This window comes from Budorcas taxicolor, chromosome 6, assembly GCF_023091745.1.
Source record: "Budorcas taxicolor isolate Tak-1 chromosome 6, Takin1.1, whole genome shotgun sequence".
NCBI classification, from domain to species: domain Eukaryota; kingdom Metazoa; phylum Chordata; class Mammalia; order Artiodactyla; family Bovidae; genus Budorcas; species Budorcas taxicolor.
The window spans coordinates 66,422,489-66,438,850 of NC_068915.1; the positions used below are offsets into that span (position 1 = coordinate 66,422,489).

General features: G+C 38.9%; 1 protein-coding gene across 1 annotated transcript in view; it reads left to right on the top strand.

The window, feature by feature from the left end:
- GABRB1 (gamma-aminobutyric acid type A receptor subunit beta1) overlaps positions 1-16,362 on the top strand; it is a 434,698-nt gene that overhangs the window by 409,610 nt on the left and 8,726 nt on the right. Inside the window, exons 6-8 of the mRNA XM_052642080.1 lie at positions 3,321-3,458; positions 3,558-3,710; positions 6,772-7,016. Of these exons, the coding sequence (XP_052498040.1) occupies positions 3,321-3,458; positions 3,558-3,710; positions 6,772-7,016 (536 nt within the window). The remainder of the gene's footprint in view (positions 1-3,320; positions 3,459-3,557; positions 3,711-6,771; positions 7,017-16,362) is intronic.

Sequence of the window (16,362 nt, forward strand, 5' to 3'; positions counted from 1 at the left end):
TGTTTAAATTATTTTATTTTATATTGGAGTATGGCTGTGATAGTTTCCATGGACATCAAAGGGACTCAGCCACACATATACATGTATTTTGATCTTCTATCTCTCCTGATTCAAGCTTTAGCGAATGCTTTTCTTATAAAAAAATTATGTTTTATTCAAATTTTCAAATGTCTTTCCATAGATTTGAGCAAAGTTGTCTTAAAATTCTTCCCCCCTGTTTCCAAAGTGCTTTCCCTGATGATATCCTAGTTATCCATCCTGATTCCTTTGTTTGACTGGAGTCCTCTGTAGAATAGTTTCCTCAGATAGGTTCCTGGGTATTGTTCTCGGATCTTTATATGTCTTCTTTTGAAGGAAGTGGTATTTCAGCAGAGAATGGGACACTTGAGTCTCTGAGTTGCTGCCCTTTTGCCTTTGCACTAGCTGTTCTGAATTGTTATCCTATAATCCCTTCCTTTCTAAAGCTGTATCTCTGAAGCCCAATAGCTTTTCCTGTGAAAACACCCTCTATTCTGTGTCTGGAAGTTTGTAAACTTATTATTTTACCTTGGAGTTCAGGAATGATATCAGGGTTGCCTGATATAATGAGCCCCTCAATAGACAAAATAATTTAGTTGTTAAATTCAGGGAAATTTGTATTTTGGTTTTATGTGTAACAGCTCCTCTTCTTCTTTCACTCATGCCCACTATTCTTATTTCCACTTCTCTGTAATTTGTTCAAACTGTCGTCCAAGCCACTAATCTGGCCTCATCAGTGGCATCTTCTCGTCAGTTCATCTAACACACTTTTTTATTAAAACCTATGGGTTTCAGAACAAGGAAGTAAGGAACTTTTTCCATGCTAATCATATATCCTTATGTGTTCTCAAATTTTGAATAAGGGTGGGAAATGAGAAGTTCACACTCTTGTCTGCTCTCTCCAACGGTTCTTCTCATGAGATGACATCTATTTTGAATGTTCTGCTTGTTTTGCTTCCCTAGGATGACTGGGTTTTCTTACAAATATTGTTGTGTTTTTCTTGCATATCCCTTGGGGTTTGGACCCAATAGCCAGAGCCCCCTAAATGGAAACAGTGTTCTAAGTGGAAAGCATGGTGGGCTCCAGGCAAGCTGTCATTCCCCTACTGATGCACAAGAGGTAGTCATCTCTCCATTTTTAAAATTCTAACTCTTATTAAGGGAATGGCTCAAATGGTAAAGAATCTGACTGCAATGCTAGAGACCTAGGTTTGATCCCTGGGTCAGGAAGATCCCTTAGAGAGGGGAATGGCAGTCCTCTCCAGTATTGTTGCCTAGAGAATTCCATGGACAGAGGAACCTGGCAGGCTACAGTCCATGGCATCGCAAAGAATCAGACACTACTTAGCAACTAACACGTTCATGTTACATCTTATTAAGAGCTTCCCAGGTGGTGCTGGTGGTAAAGAATTTGCCTGCCAATGCAAGAGACATAAGAGATATGGGTTAGATCCCTGGGTTTAGAAAATCCCCTGGAGGAAGGCATGGAAGCCCACTCCAGTATTCTTGCCTGAAGAATCCCATGGACAGAGGAGCCTAGCAGGCTATGGTCCATAGGGTTGCAAAGTGACTTAGCACACACACACACACATCTTATTAGAGGACTGTGAAAGCATCAGTTACTCTAAATAGTCACACAAGTGGTAGCAGTCTTCATTAAATAGGCCCCAACAAATCCCCACACCCAGCTTTCCTCCTTAATCTCACTGTTCTAACCCCCATCCAAGTACCTAAGCTTCTAGTCCCTGGTTCTCTCCTTTCTAAATGGAAAAGAATTTGATGCTTTTTTTATTTGAGGTGAATATAAATAAAAAATAAACTTATCAGGTAAACATATTTATACACAGACCCCTTCCCATAAAAAAAAGCTCAGGAATTGCCTAATTAAATAGCTTTGGCAGGAGGGATGAAGGTGGGACTGTTAACAGAAAAGCAGAGAGTCTAAGCAATCAAATCTCCAGGCTCCTGGTCCCACATGGAGGTCCCAGGCCTCCACTCCATGACCAGAGGCTTCTACTCTGAAGAGAGGAGAACTGCAGGTCTTTGGGATAGGTGGATATCGGTGCAGAGCTTGAAGATAAGAATATAGGCTGAAAACAAAAGGACTGAATAAAAAAGAAAAGAAACTTAGAAAGATCCTCTTTGTCTCTAGAAGATAGAAAGATACAAATATAGCCTTCTCTATGTTTTAAGCGAATTTTAGACTTTTGGATATATCAATTCATTGTTTTTATGCAAGCTATTCTATGATAATATATGGTCTATTCAATAACCTTAAATAGACTACTGGCAAGTGGGAGCAAAAAATAAAGGGAGAATAGATTTCAGGATAGACCCTTCTGCCACAATCTATAATCCTCTTCACATTCTCCTTAAATTACTTAAAGCTCACTCTCATAAGGGTTACAAATATCATCAAAAGATCATATGGTTCCTAAAATTTTCACATATATATTAGCCATAATCAAAAGATATAAATAGAAGCTTGCCTAAGTTTATTTTTTTTTAAAGAGACTGCTATCTTGAATGTCTTGATCATTTAACAGATCTGTACCAATTTGCTCTTTCATTATACTTCATCCCTTTATTTTGCTCTCTTAACAAACATGTGCTCTATTATTATACTTGTTGTGATTAAATGTTGTTCAGTCACTAAGTCGTGTCCAGCTCTTTGTGACCCCAGGGACTGCAGCACACCAGGCTCTTCTATCTATCCTTCACTATCTCCTGGAGTGTACTCAAATTCATGTCCCTGGAGTCAGTGATGCTATCTCACCATCTCATCCTCTGTTCTCTCCTCCTTTTGCCTTCAATCTTTCCCAGCATCAGAGTCTTTTCCATTGTGTTGGATCTTTGCATCAAGTGGCCAAAGTATTGGCACTTCAGCTTCAGCATCAGTTCTTCCAATAAATATTCAGGGTTGATTTCCTTTAGGATTGACTGGTTTGATCTCCTTGCAGTCTAAGGCACTCTTAAGAGTCTTCTACACCAAAACACCTAGAATCCAGGTATCCTCCAATCTACATTGGTAGACACAATGAGAGTAAATAAGCAGCAGTGATAGTGGATATCAATGAATGATCACAGAGCTTATGTTCACCAAGGCCAGCTGTGTCCATCTGCTCAATGCAACCACAACCAACCTATCAAAAAGAGCACTCAACAAATCTCTTTTGTCGTCCTGATTTAACACATCATCCTATCATCAATCACTGGGAATTTTTTCTCAGGTCCCCGACTGTCTTCAAAATGAATTTCTAGCCAACTGAACTCTATCTAACTATGCTGTTTCTTCATTTCAGATGGCTACACCACTGATGACATTGAGTTTTACTGGAATGGAGGAGAGGGCGCAGTGACAGGAGTGAATAAAATTGAGCTCCCTCAGTTTTCAATTGTTGATTACAAGATGGTGTCCAAGAAGGTGGAGTTCACAACAGGTGAGAAGTTTCCCCCCAGATGTACTAGGGGTGCTGAGAAAGAAGATGGAGCCAACCAAATGACCATCTGATTTTTTTCTTTTATTTTTTTCCATTCAGGGGCATACCCACGACTGTCACTAAGTTTTCGTCTAAAAAGAAACATTGGTTACTTCATTTTGCAAACCTACATGCCTTCCACACTGATTACAATTCTGTCCTGGGTGTCGTTTTGGATCAATTATGATGCTTCTGCAGCCAGAGTTGCACTAGGTAATGCATTCCAGCACCCCAGAGGGCTGGTGGGATTTCACCTCAAATAACAACCAATGAGAAGCATTACGGGCAAGGGCTTCTCACATAGAGAGCCAAAGGATGAGAGTACCCTAAGGGTGCTTGGTAATAAAACATCTCCATGTAAGCACTTAACAGAGTGCATGTTTTACAACATAACATCTTTTTATCACTTTACCAAAATTAAAAAATTAATAATCTTGGAGTACATTCAACCATATATAAGTGCTTCTTAGAGCATATTTTAAAATTCTCATTACACTAATTTTTACTAACTTTGTGATTTCTTCCTTGGTTCCTGCTTTCTTTGGTGAAGAACATTATTACATTATTCTCAAATGGACCTGAAGAAAGCTAAATCTTGTAACCATTCACAAGCTATATCAATACTATCTTTTGAATATTAAATGTAGTTAAATTGTATCTATCTGAATTTCCCTTAAATGGAGCTTCTTGCACTTGAGAAAGGTACAGATATTCATCAGCTGTATTAATGATCTGTAATCAGGACAGAATAAAAATGGTTTCTTTCCTGAAGAACAAAATTCAGAATTAATCTTGCCATGACTGAATAATTGCTCCAAGCTGAAGGGCTGTATTTAATTTTAAAGGATTCCTTGGAAAGTTAGAATATGTACGATCTGTCTGATGAATCTGGGTATGTGTGGGTCGGCCCTATTATTTGACCCAGAGCCATTTCATTTATCATCTTCCAGGATTATTCATGCACGTGCACACACACGCACACACACACACACACACACATGCATATGTGCACGCAAAAGAGCATCATTTGTGATTAAGCTAACACGCCTAGGTCTTCTGAGACTACAGAACTAGATTAAATAATCAGCATAACCTTTTACCCCTAGACTAGTCATCATGTCTAAAGCTCATTTCTATTGGTTGAGTATTTAAGGCTCACAAAATCAAGTGCTAGCAGCCCCTCATCAACCTTTGAACATTCCAAGACTAAGGAAACTAGACAAACAGTTTATCATATCATACATATGTATGTGCACATATTATTTGAATGTGAACATGAATACATATATATGCCATGGTTAAAGAAAACCACTGGACAATGTCCACAGCAGGGAATAAGAACCATCAAGGTCATGAATTGCAGTTCTTTTTTACACATCTCTCCTCAAAGCTAACAATATTTTGATTAGATGTGTCAGAATATAAAGATAATGAATAAAACTGTCTTTTGAAATGTAAAACCTAAGATAGTTTAAAACCTAATTAAGTAGAAAATAAATTTATTTACCACCCCCCACCTTGCTTAAAAAAATTTAAGCCAAGGACTAGAAGCAGAAGTGGAATTGACGTATTTTAAATGAATTGTTTGTTTCTGTATCAGAGGTTAGGTAGAATTATACTATGAAAAACTTAAAATTTTATTCAAAAAAGTAAATAGGACCACTCATGAGAGCATTTCATATCAGTCCAGACATTAAAATCTATTACTGATGTCAACGATTTAAACTTTTTGTACAGTAGTTCTGACTACCTCTGTTCTCCTAAAACTGGGCAGTCAAATCAGGGAATCCAAATAGAATAATCTCACTCGCAAATGAGGTTGAAACTACTTTATTCCCTTTTCATTTTTGAACTTCTATGCCCTTTGCCAGTTCTCCTTTGTCTTTAGTATCCATTTTGCACTTCTTGTCTTTATTTTTAAGAAACTCCATCAAGTTTTAGGTTTTGCTTTTATTTTAAATGCCTTTGCTTCATATCTCCTTGCCTTTTTGCCCCTAGATCAGAGATCTACAGTAAAATAGCTAATCTCAGAGTCTCTGTTTACTTAGCTATAAAATGGGAATAATATACCTGCCCTATCCCACTCAGCAGGCTGTTACGACTGCATAGAATTCAGAGACGTGTTCACAACTGTAAAATCACTATGTGTGTATATTAATCATTCAGTCATGTCCAACTTATTGTGACCCCATGGACTGTAGCTCACCAGGTTCCTCTGTCCAGGCAAGACTACTGAAGTGGGTAGCCATTCCCTTCTGCAGGGGATCTTCCCGTCCCAGAGTTCAAACCTGGGTCTCCCACATTGCAGATTCTTTACCATCCGAGCCACCAGGGAAGTCCTATACAGGTGTGCAATATCAGTATTACAGCATAGTTTAGGATTCAATAGGAATATCACTTCTTATTTTCCCCAATCATTGTTTCATCACCATCATCAACACAAAATGTTATACAGACACACACAGATTATACTGTTAAGAATGATACATTTAACAAAGTAAACAAAGCAAAAATCTTCCTTCTAAAAGACTACAGTCTTAAATTTCTTTAACAAGTTGAATTTTTAGGAAGTCTTTTCCTGACTCCAGGGAGCTAACTCACTCTAGTCTCTGGAATCAAAGAATTAGAGGTAATATTTGAGGGGGGAAAGTCAGTAAGATTTTATTATATTTTCAAATGCATATATCAAATAATTGATGCAAATCATGAACTTTATTAGTTTCTTCTTTCCATGTCAACTCACTATAAATGTTGCATTATCCTTTTAAAAAGCAATATTGACCCTATGACCTGGGTATATTAGTTTCATGCAATGAAATGGTTCTCCTTAAACTGGTCACTGACTTTCAGTTTGGTAGTGCCTGCCGTGGGGATTAGTATTACAAGAACAGATTTAGGATGGACATGACAGATGCTGAGAGAAGGAAAGAAAGAAGATGGCATGTAGCAGAATGAGGGGCATGTGACAGTAAACAGTGGGTGAATCAATGAGATTTTAATATTTCCATCTACCTTTCTTTCTCCTTTGTGCATTATTTTTTAAAACACAGTTTTCAACCCAACACTCACAAAGCATCCTATTTTATGATTCACTCATGAACTACGTAAGGAGCCTGTAGCTTTGTCTTTTAAATTGTTTGCTCTTTTTGCCCCGTGGTTTGTTGTATCACTGCTGTCATTCTGGGATACTAACAAGAGAATGGCGTCCGTCATCTGTCTTCAATAGGAAACTTAACAAGTGCATTCAGCTGAGCTGTGTTTTTCTGTTTCATAGGAATCACCACAGTGCTGACAATGACCACCATCAGCACTCACCTCAGGGAGACCCTGCCAAAGATTCCTTATGTCAAAGCGATTGACATTTACCTGATGGGTTGCTTCGTGTTTGTGTTCCTGGCTCTGCTGGAATATGCCTTTGTAAATTACATCTTTTTTGGAAAAGGCCCTCAGAAGAAAGGAGCTGGCAAACAAGACCTGAGCGCTAATGAGAAGAACAAACTGGAGATGAATAAAGTCCAGGTAATCTATTAAACAGGGCTTCCCTGGTAGCTCAGCTGGTAAAGAACACACCTTCCATGGAGGAGACCCTGGTTTGATTCCTGGGTAGGGATAACGGATAAGCTACCCACTCCAGTATTCATAGGCCTCCCCGATGGCTCAGATGGTAAAGAATCCTCCTGCAATGTGGGAGACCTGGGCTCTATCCCTGGGTTGGGAAGATCCCCTGGAGGAGGGCATGGCAACCCATACCACTATTCTTACCTGGAGAGTCCCCATGGACAGAGGAGCCTGGCAGGCTACAGTCCACAGAGTCGCAAAAAGTCGGATGTGACTGAGTGACTAAGCACAGCACAATCTATTAAATATCCCTAACAATCTTCTTCTGCAATTTAGCAGCAGTATGGTACTCAGGGCTCCCACGAGAAAATACAATATCATAAAATACTAGTTTATCTTTAACAAGGCTCAAAGTGCCCTTCATGTTGCATAACTGGAAACTGAGAATCGGAGATGTTCGGTGGAATTTTACATAGATAAATAACATACATGGGCCTGCAACTCAACTGCAAGTCCATGATTCCTTATTCTAAACTATATAGCTGTGAGACTATATGCAAAATAATTCCAGCTCTACTTTATAAATAAATGAGAGAACTAAAGAAGCAAGAACAAACTCTTACTCCTAAGTGGCAATGAGGCACGACAGCACAGCGGTCACAACCACAGAATGGAATCCAACTGCTTGGGGTTAATTCCCAGCTCTGCCACTTACTAGCTTTAGAGAGTGAAAGTGAAGTTGCTCAGTCATGTCTGACTCTCTGCGACCCCATGGACTATAGCCCACCAGGTTGCTCTGTCCATGGGATTTTCCAGGCAAGAGTACTGAAGTGGGCTGCCATTTCCTTCTCCAGGGGGATCTTCCTGACCCAGGGATTGAACCCGGGTCTCCCGCATTGTAGGCAGATGCTCTTACCGTCGGAGCCACCAGGGAAGTCCAGTTACTGGCTTTAGAACTCCAGGCTAATCAACCTATGTTACTCCTTATCTAACTCCTGTTCTGTGTTATCAACCAGAAAATGATGACTATAGTATACCTATCTCTCAGTTACCATAAGGTCTAAATGAGTTTTGGTATTTTTTTTCAAAGTCTAGTATTTGATCGTTTATATTCTAGTATTTTTAAGGTCTAATCTAGTATGCAGTAAATACTCAATAAGTACACACAGTAAATACTCAATAAGCTCCAATGTTTTGGCCACCTGATGCCAAGGCCTGCTGCTGCTGCTGCTGCTAAGTCGCTTCAGTCGTGTCCGACTCTGTGTGACCCCATAGATGGCAGCCCACCGGGCTCCCCCATCCCTGGGATTCTCCAGGCAAGAATACTGGAGTGGGTTTGCCAAGGGCTGACTCATTGGAAAAGGTCTTAAGGCTGAGAAAGATTGAGGGCAGGAGGAGAAGGCAGGGAGAGAGTATGAGATGGTTGGATAGCATCACCAACTCAACAGACAAGAGTTTGAGCAAATTCTAGGAGATAGCGAATGACAGGGAAGTCTGGCATGCTGCAGTCCATGGGCCTGCAAATAGTCTGATACTAATGAGCAACTGAACAGCAACAATTATTATATTCAAGGCACTGCCAATATTTCTCCTTTGCTTTTCACTGGTAGATTCTATGACCTGTGCTCTCACTGTGTAATTAAATTGAAAATAATGCTTTGTTTATTCCTTTGAAAAATCCCTGCTCCCTAGTCCCTACTTTCATGCCATTTATCAGTAAAACCGTTTGACAATTATGTGCATTGAAATACTGGATCCATGACAAATTGTTTTGAAGATGGCACACAGTTGGGTGACAACTCAATATTCATTCACAGTTCTGAGCATTGAGGATACTGCTGTTAATGAAAGGAGTTTCCTTGCCCTCCTGGAGTTTAGACACTAACATGGGAAGACAGACAGGAAGCAAACAACCAACTATCGAGAGAATAATTTCAGGTAAAAGGAAGTGCTACAAAGAAAGTGGGCTTTCCTTGTGGCTCAGCTGGTAAAGAATCTGCCTGCAATGCAGGAAACCTGGGTTTGATCCCTGGGTTGGGAAGATCCCCAGGAGAAGGGAAAGGCTACCCACTCTAGTATTCTGGCCTGGAGAATTCCATGGACTGTATAGTCCATTGAGTCACCAAGAGTCAGACACAATTGAGTGACTCACTTTCACAAAGAAAGTAAAACAAAGTAATAGGCAAGAGAATGTCAGGGGAACATTCTCTTAAACAGGGGAACGTTCAAGGGAACAGGAAATATTGATCAGGTGATCGGGAAAACCTCTCTGAGGAATTACCATTGGGTCTGACAGATGGGTGATGAAAGTAGCAACCATGCCATGTCCATTCTAGGCAACGAATTGCATGATATGTAAAAGTACTGAAAAAAGACCAATGTAGCAAGAGCATGGTAAGTGAGGGAGAAATAAAGTAATATGGCCTGTGGCTGAAGAATCAGGCAGAAGTCAAATTACTAATCTTCAAGATGCATCTTCGTGCTGTTTAGTAGGATATCAAAATTTGACAAGCAATGTCAAGTAACTAGAAAATTATAAATGAAGAAAACCTATAGATTCAGCCAAATGGTCAAAATTCAAAGCAACACACTCAAATATAATTTTACTCCTGTGTAAAGCACTATGTTCAGTCCTACAGGGAAAGGGGTTGTCATGATCCTTGCCCTCAAGAATCTTCTGATCTCGCTGGAAAGAAAACTATGATTGAATTATAAAATAAGACAGGAAAGCATTTATCTTGGATAGATCTGAAAGGAAAAGCTTCCTATTATCTGATTGTAGCCAGACCAGCTTTAGAAGTGTCTTAGCAGTGGTTTTCAAGGCCACCTCTTTTCTACTCCCATTCCCGTCTCAGTTACTTCTAATCTACTGGTTGGTCCTCTGCAGAGCTTGAAATGTGTGTGAACTGATTTATCATGAGTAAAAACCCTACATAGATAAAATGGTAGAGATTCCTTGGTAGGAAAGTTCAGAAGATATGAACTGGATGAACACTCAAAGGTACATAGCATTTGGAGTAATGAAAAGAAGAAAACAAGGTCTTTCAATTGGCTAGAAAAGCAACATTCTCTAGAGAGAGTAACTAGATGGGTAAGTCAAGCAACCTGAAGTCAGATTATTCAGATAAAAGAAAAATATTATAAAACAAACTTTAACCACACTCAGCCTTGATTCTATCCCAGGATATCAAAGAATTTTCTAAGGTGCTAAGGCTTCCCAGGTGGCTCAGGGGTAAAGAATCCACTTGTCATGTAGGAGACATGGATTCAGTCCCTGGGTTGGGAAAATGCCCTGGAGACGGACATGGCAACCCATTACAGTATTCTTGGCTGAGAAATCCCATGGACAGAGGAGCCTGGCAGGCTACAGTCCGTATGGTCTCAGAAGAGTCTGACACAACATAGCAACTAAACAACAGCAAACAGACAAATAAAGGCTGGCAGAAAGGCTCATATGCCATATCAAATCTAGAGGTATAACATATATTGCTCTAAAGGGGACTTACTGACTAGCTAATAAACAAGTAAAATGTTTCCATCTAACTGACCTTTATCTCATAAGCAGGTGTTTTGAGCAACACCGGGCTTAAAGTAAGGTTTCATTGGATCTCAAATCAACAAATGTTTATTTGATTTTTAAATTGACTTTTTAAATTTGACTTCCAAGAGAAATTACAGAAAAATCCCTCAGTTGTCAGAAGACGAAACATATAAAGAAAATAAAGATGTATTTTTATCCATGGAAAGCTAGACTTGGAATGCCATAGATGCTCTTCATAGAAACATAAGTAAACACATTTATGCCAAAATTCAAAAATAGATCATGTTAAGTAAGACATGGAAGAGTTGTTTAAATCAAATTGACTCTTTGATAGATTAAAAATCATGAATCCTGAGAAAAAAAATTTTTAATCTGCTTGAAGACATGAGAGAGTAACTGAAAAAACAAGCAAAAACTAGGAGAGAATCAAACCCCAATGAAGGGAATCTCACTGTATAAATGAGTGTCTATACAGCTTCCTCCGTGAGGGCTACTCCCCAGTCTGGAAGATGCAGGGCAGGGAAATATCAGCAAAAAGTGCAGTTTTGTTGATCTGATAAAGCAGAGCATGGAGTATGATGCTTCCAGAATTCCTAGAAATTTTAGGAGGAAGTGAGCCACAAGAGAAACTCAAAATCTAAGTATAAACTTCCCGTGGGTCCTTGGTTGATCCTTGAATTACAAATGTAGGTAAAATGCCAAGAATGCCAGAGAGAAAAAAAAGCAGCTGAAAGGCTAGGAGAGGGGGAGAGATGAACAGAGATTTCAGCTGTTATCTGCCATATGGAAGTCAGGTTGGAGTCTGAATCCCGCCATTTAGGGCAGTCGGTAAATACGTTAAGCTTCCCATTAAAACCCCTAAAAAGATCACACCTTAGAAAGACTAAGTCACAAGAAAAAGAAATTCCCTTTGAATTGAGGGAAAAATAGACTCAGCCTAACAACTCATAAAACCAAGTCTACACATTCTAGGGGATCTGTCAGTAATTTAACTTAATTTCAAAACAAAACTCAGGAACTGTCAGGGAGGATAACAAAATCCAGTCTCTATGGTATATCACCAACATGTCTAGTTTAATAATAAAAGATTTCTGGACATGAGAAGACATAGGAAAAAAAAAATGCCCATAATCAAGAGAAAGAAACTTACTCAATAAAACAAACCTGCAAAAATCTCAGATGTTGGGTTAAAAATAATGGGTATAATTAATAATAATAACTATAATTAATATATTTAGAAGTTCATAGGAAATAGCCAAAATATCCTATAAAAGATAAAGGGTTGGGCTTCCCAGGTGGCACTAGTGGTAAAGAACCCACCTGCCAGTGCAGGAGACGCAAGAGACGTGTGTTCGATCCCTGGGTCAGGAAGATCCCCTGGAGGAGGGCATGGCAACCCACTCCAGTATTCTTGCCTAGAGAATTCCAAGAACACAGGTGCCTGGTGGGCTACAGTCCATAGGGTCGCAAAGAGTTGGACACTGAAGCAACTTAGCACGCATACAGGTGAATGGTTAAACAAACTATTATACATTCACACTGTGAAGTAATAGCCCAATAAAAAGTAAGAATCGTTGATACAGGCAACAACTTGGCTGGATCTCAAGGGCATTATGCCAAGTGAAAAAAGCCCATCTCAGAAGATTACATATGTATGATTGTATTTATATAATACTTCTGAAATAACAACACTATAGAGATGAAGAACAGATCAGTGGTTTCCAGAACTTAATGACAGTGGTGAGGAGGGGTCAGTGGATGCGACTGATTATAAAGTGGGAGCAGGAGGGAAACCTTTGCAGTGGTAGAAGACTTTTGTATCTTGGTTGCAGTCATGGTTACGTGGAACTAATGTGTAGTAAAATTACATAGAACTATACATATTTTATATTAATATCAGTTTCCTGGTTTTGATATTGTACAACAGTTAAGTAAGATGTGCTCAGTGGGAGAAACTGGATGAACATGGGCTCTCTCTCTGCTATCTTTGCAGCTTTCCAGAAATCTACATAATTTCAAAATTAAATGTTTAAAATAAAGGCCATAGGAAAAGTTTAACATAATACGTGAAGAGATGAAAAGTCTTAACTTCTCAGACTCTTTTGTGACTCCATGGACTGTAGTCCACCAGCCTCCCCTGTCCATGGAATTTTCAGGGCAAGAATACTGGAGTGGGTTGCCATGCCCTTCTCCAAGGGATCTTCCCAAGCCAAGGATCAAACCCAGCTCTCCTGTATTGCAGGTGGATTCTCTAATGTCTAAACCAAATAAAGAGATGGGAAGTATCCAGGTAGGAATTAGTTTATATTGGTGCCCTTGTGATTTGTTCTCATGACATTCTGTACTTTTCCACCTTAAGACTTACCATAATATTGAGTATGTGTATAATTAATTCATTTGTGTAATTATTTTCATAACCTCTGTCTCTTTATTAGACTCCAAGCTTCCCCAGGATAGACTCCAGGGTCCAGTCTACTATCTTATTGTTCTTTACTCAGTGACTAGTATTGAGAAAATACCAAATAAGCACTTTTTGTATGAATGACTGACTGCCAGAGAAGGCTTTTCCAGTCAAGATGAGTTCTTAGTTACCACACAGGGTACTGAGTGTTATATCAAGTACTTATGTGTTTATAATAAGCAAGAAAAAGACAGTCTCTATGGTTCATTTTAGCTTCTACTCCAGACTTACTGTTTCTATCAGTTTGATTTTTAACATTTCTTTAAGTGTACTTTCTATCAACCTCTGCTATTCTTTCTGAATCACAGTGATATAACATCAGAAAAATAGAATCTTCAAAGGAGTGTTATGGATAAGATTTTATAAACTTCTTCAGATTTAAGTGGAATAATAATAGGCCAGTACCATCTCAAGGAAATTATAGGTATCCCTGTGGCTACTTGGGTTTTCCAGTTCCTGACTCCTTTGTCCTCTTCTAAAATGGGCACAGGCAGACAATGTGTCAGTAACAAAGCAAGTGTATCACTTCGTCTCTTCAGCGCGTCATCTCCAGCAGTGATGTTAATAATACAACCTGAATGGTATTTTAAAATGTTACCCTCTGGTTAAATTTAAAAAATAGAATATATTAGATTTTTCCTTTAATATAATGGTTGGATGATCTCCCCCTTTCCTTTTAGATGCTTATAAACAGTTGCATTCAAATGAAGTATATATTCTAGTCCCAGACACTTTTTATTTAATAATGGCCTTGGTACCCTAGAGCTTTGACAGGCATTGATCATTTATCACACATTACTGTCAGAGTCACAGCTGGGCAGTACTGTCAAGGAGTATCTGTATTGAAGCTTCAGAAATACTTCCTTTATCTTGATTTATATCTCTACCACTGAACTGAAGCATCTTTTCATATGAGTACAGATGCTCAATCCAGACATTAGGAGAGTTTCAACCTGTTAGGCGATAAAGACTGCAGATTCATAAACCCCTCAGGCATCATTGAAATAAGGGATGGTATTTAGAGTTTTGAAGGACAGATTTCTCAGTACAAAGAAGTTGTAAGTAAACTACTTCAGAGCCACTTTTATACTAACTTGGAACAAATATGGTTATATTGCTAGCCACAATGCCCATTTGCAAATAGATCCACCCAAAATGGAATGATTGCATGGGTGGTCTTTGACAAAAAACTGAGTCAGAATCATTCTAAGTCATGGAGGACACTGGTGGAATCTGCCAAAGAATCATGCCCAATGGGCAGGTGGAACCCTAGTCAAGAAAGAATTTTTCCCTTCACAGCCAGATGTTGATACTGTAATCTGGCCTGTTTCCTCCCATTCCTATTCTCTATAGTTAATCATCTACACTTTCAGACCACTTTCTAAATGTAAATAAGCTCTGTATTGTGATTAATTCCAGAATATAAAATGCATGTAAAAACAGGCTTCATAAAGGTAAACAGCTCTCCTTGGACCAGCTTGATATGCATATATTAGCCTTTGAGCCAGGGCCCCACCCCACATCACTGCCTTGCCCTCAGCCTTCAATGAAAATTTAACTATTCCAATTTAGCAGCTTGGATTCTAGAGAAATCCAGACAGGGCCTTTGGTTTCTGATAGTTCATTTTAACAGTTCACAAACTTCTGTAGCCCTCAGACCCCTGCCCAAATCTAGTGTGGTCCATATTTTGCTCTCTAGTCTTGACTTGACATACCTAATCACCAGAGCCTTCAGCAGTTTAACAGTCTAATTTTCTCCAGAAATGTCAAAATCTCTCTGTCACACATACCTTCTTTCTGGCATCTAGCCTCCAATTTCTTCTACACTCAAACAGCTAGGATTCTTCTGTGAATGAGAGAGAAATCTAACATACTGGCTTAAGAAAATCTAACTGGCTTAAAAAAAAAAAAAAATAGAGGTCGGAGGACTTTGGGGGCCCACACAACTGGAAGGTCCAGCAAAGGTTTTAATTTTACATGTGGCTAAGTCCAGATGTTTAAGCAATGTCATCAGAGAGCATGTCTCTTCATATCTTAATATTTCTTTCCTTTATATTAGTTTTATTTTAGTAGATCCTTCTTTCGTGGTGTCCCCAAAGTTTATAGTATCAAAGCTCTTCAACCTCAGTGCAAAAGTACTTTTTTATACCAGATAGTTCCAACCAAAAAAAAGTTCCAGGATTAAGTCTTTTGGCACCAACGTGAGTCACATTCTCGTGCAGAAATCGATCCCTCTGACCAGGAAGATAGAAAACTAAATACCCAGGTCTAGGTCAGAGGTCTGTCCCCAGAGCCTAGGAGATGCAGTCAGGCCCTCCTCAGTCACAGGCAACAAGTGAATGTCCAGAGGAAGGGGGAATGGACTCAGACAGGTCAAACCTACAGGCATCCAGCAGACCCATCCTGACCCTTTGCCTAAAGAAAATATCTAGACTCCTCAACATGGAGTCCAAGGCCCACTGCGATCTCCTTCTGCTTTCCTCCTCTGCCATACTTCTCTTTCCTCTTCTTTTCACCAACACACTCTTTGCTCCAACAGTACAGCTCACAGTTTTTCCTAAATGCCTTGTTTTCACTCTTCAGAATCTCTTCATGACTTGCTCCATACAGAACTCTTGGCTGAGGGTTTTTCTCATTCCTCAGGCTGAACTGGTTCTCCTCTGCTATCTTTCCACCACACTTTATGCTTACCTATTTTTAAAAACAAATATGTTTTAAAACATATGTTTTATGTAATGACTTTATACTATATGAACACTCTGTGCATTGGGGATATGGTCAGCAATGAACAAAACAGAAGCTTACATTTGGATGAGGGAGATAGGTAATCTCACACACACAGCTATATCACCCATCAACAATGAACATTACATACACAGAAAAAAACACACATAATGCCAGGTAATAATAAATCCATAAAGAAAAATAAGAAGGCCTCGATGCAGTACTGTCTTCTATCTTTGATATTCCAGTGCTTATCATAGAACCTGCACAAAATAGGCATTTAAATGACTTTTAAAATAATAAGTAAACTAATAAATTTATTTTAAAACCAAACAGGCATGACCTTAGAATTCATGTGTAATTGGTAACTTTTTTCCTGTTATATTCCAATAACTACAAAAACAAAAATTAACCCTTTCTCAATATGAGCACTACTCGGCACTTTGTAGAATATATATATATATATATATATATATATATATATATATATATAAAATATTTTTTAATGAAGGACCTTTATTCTAATGAGGGACTGTTAGTGGTAACAATAATGTATGGTATCAGTGGATACTGTGGACCTG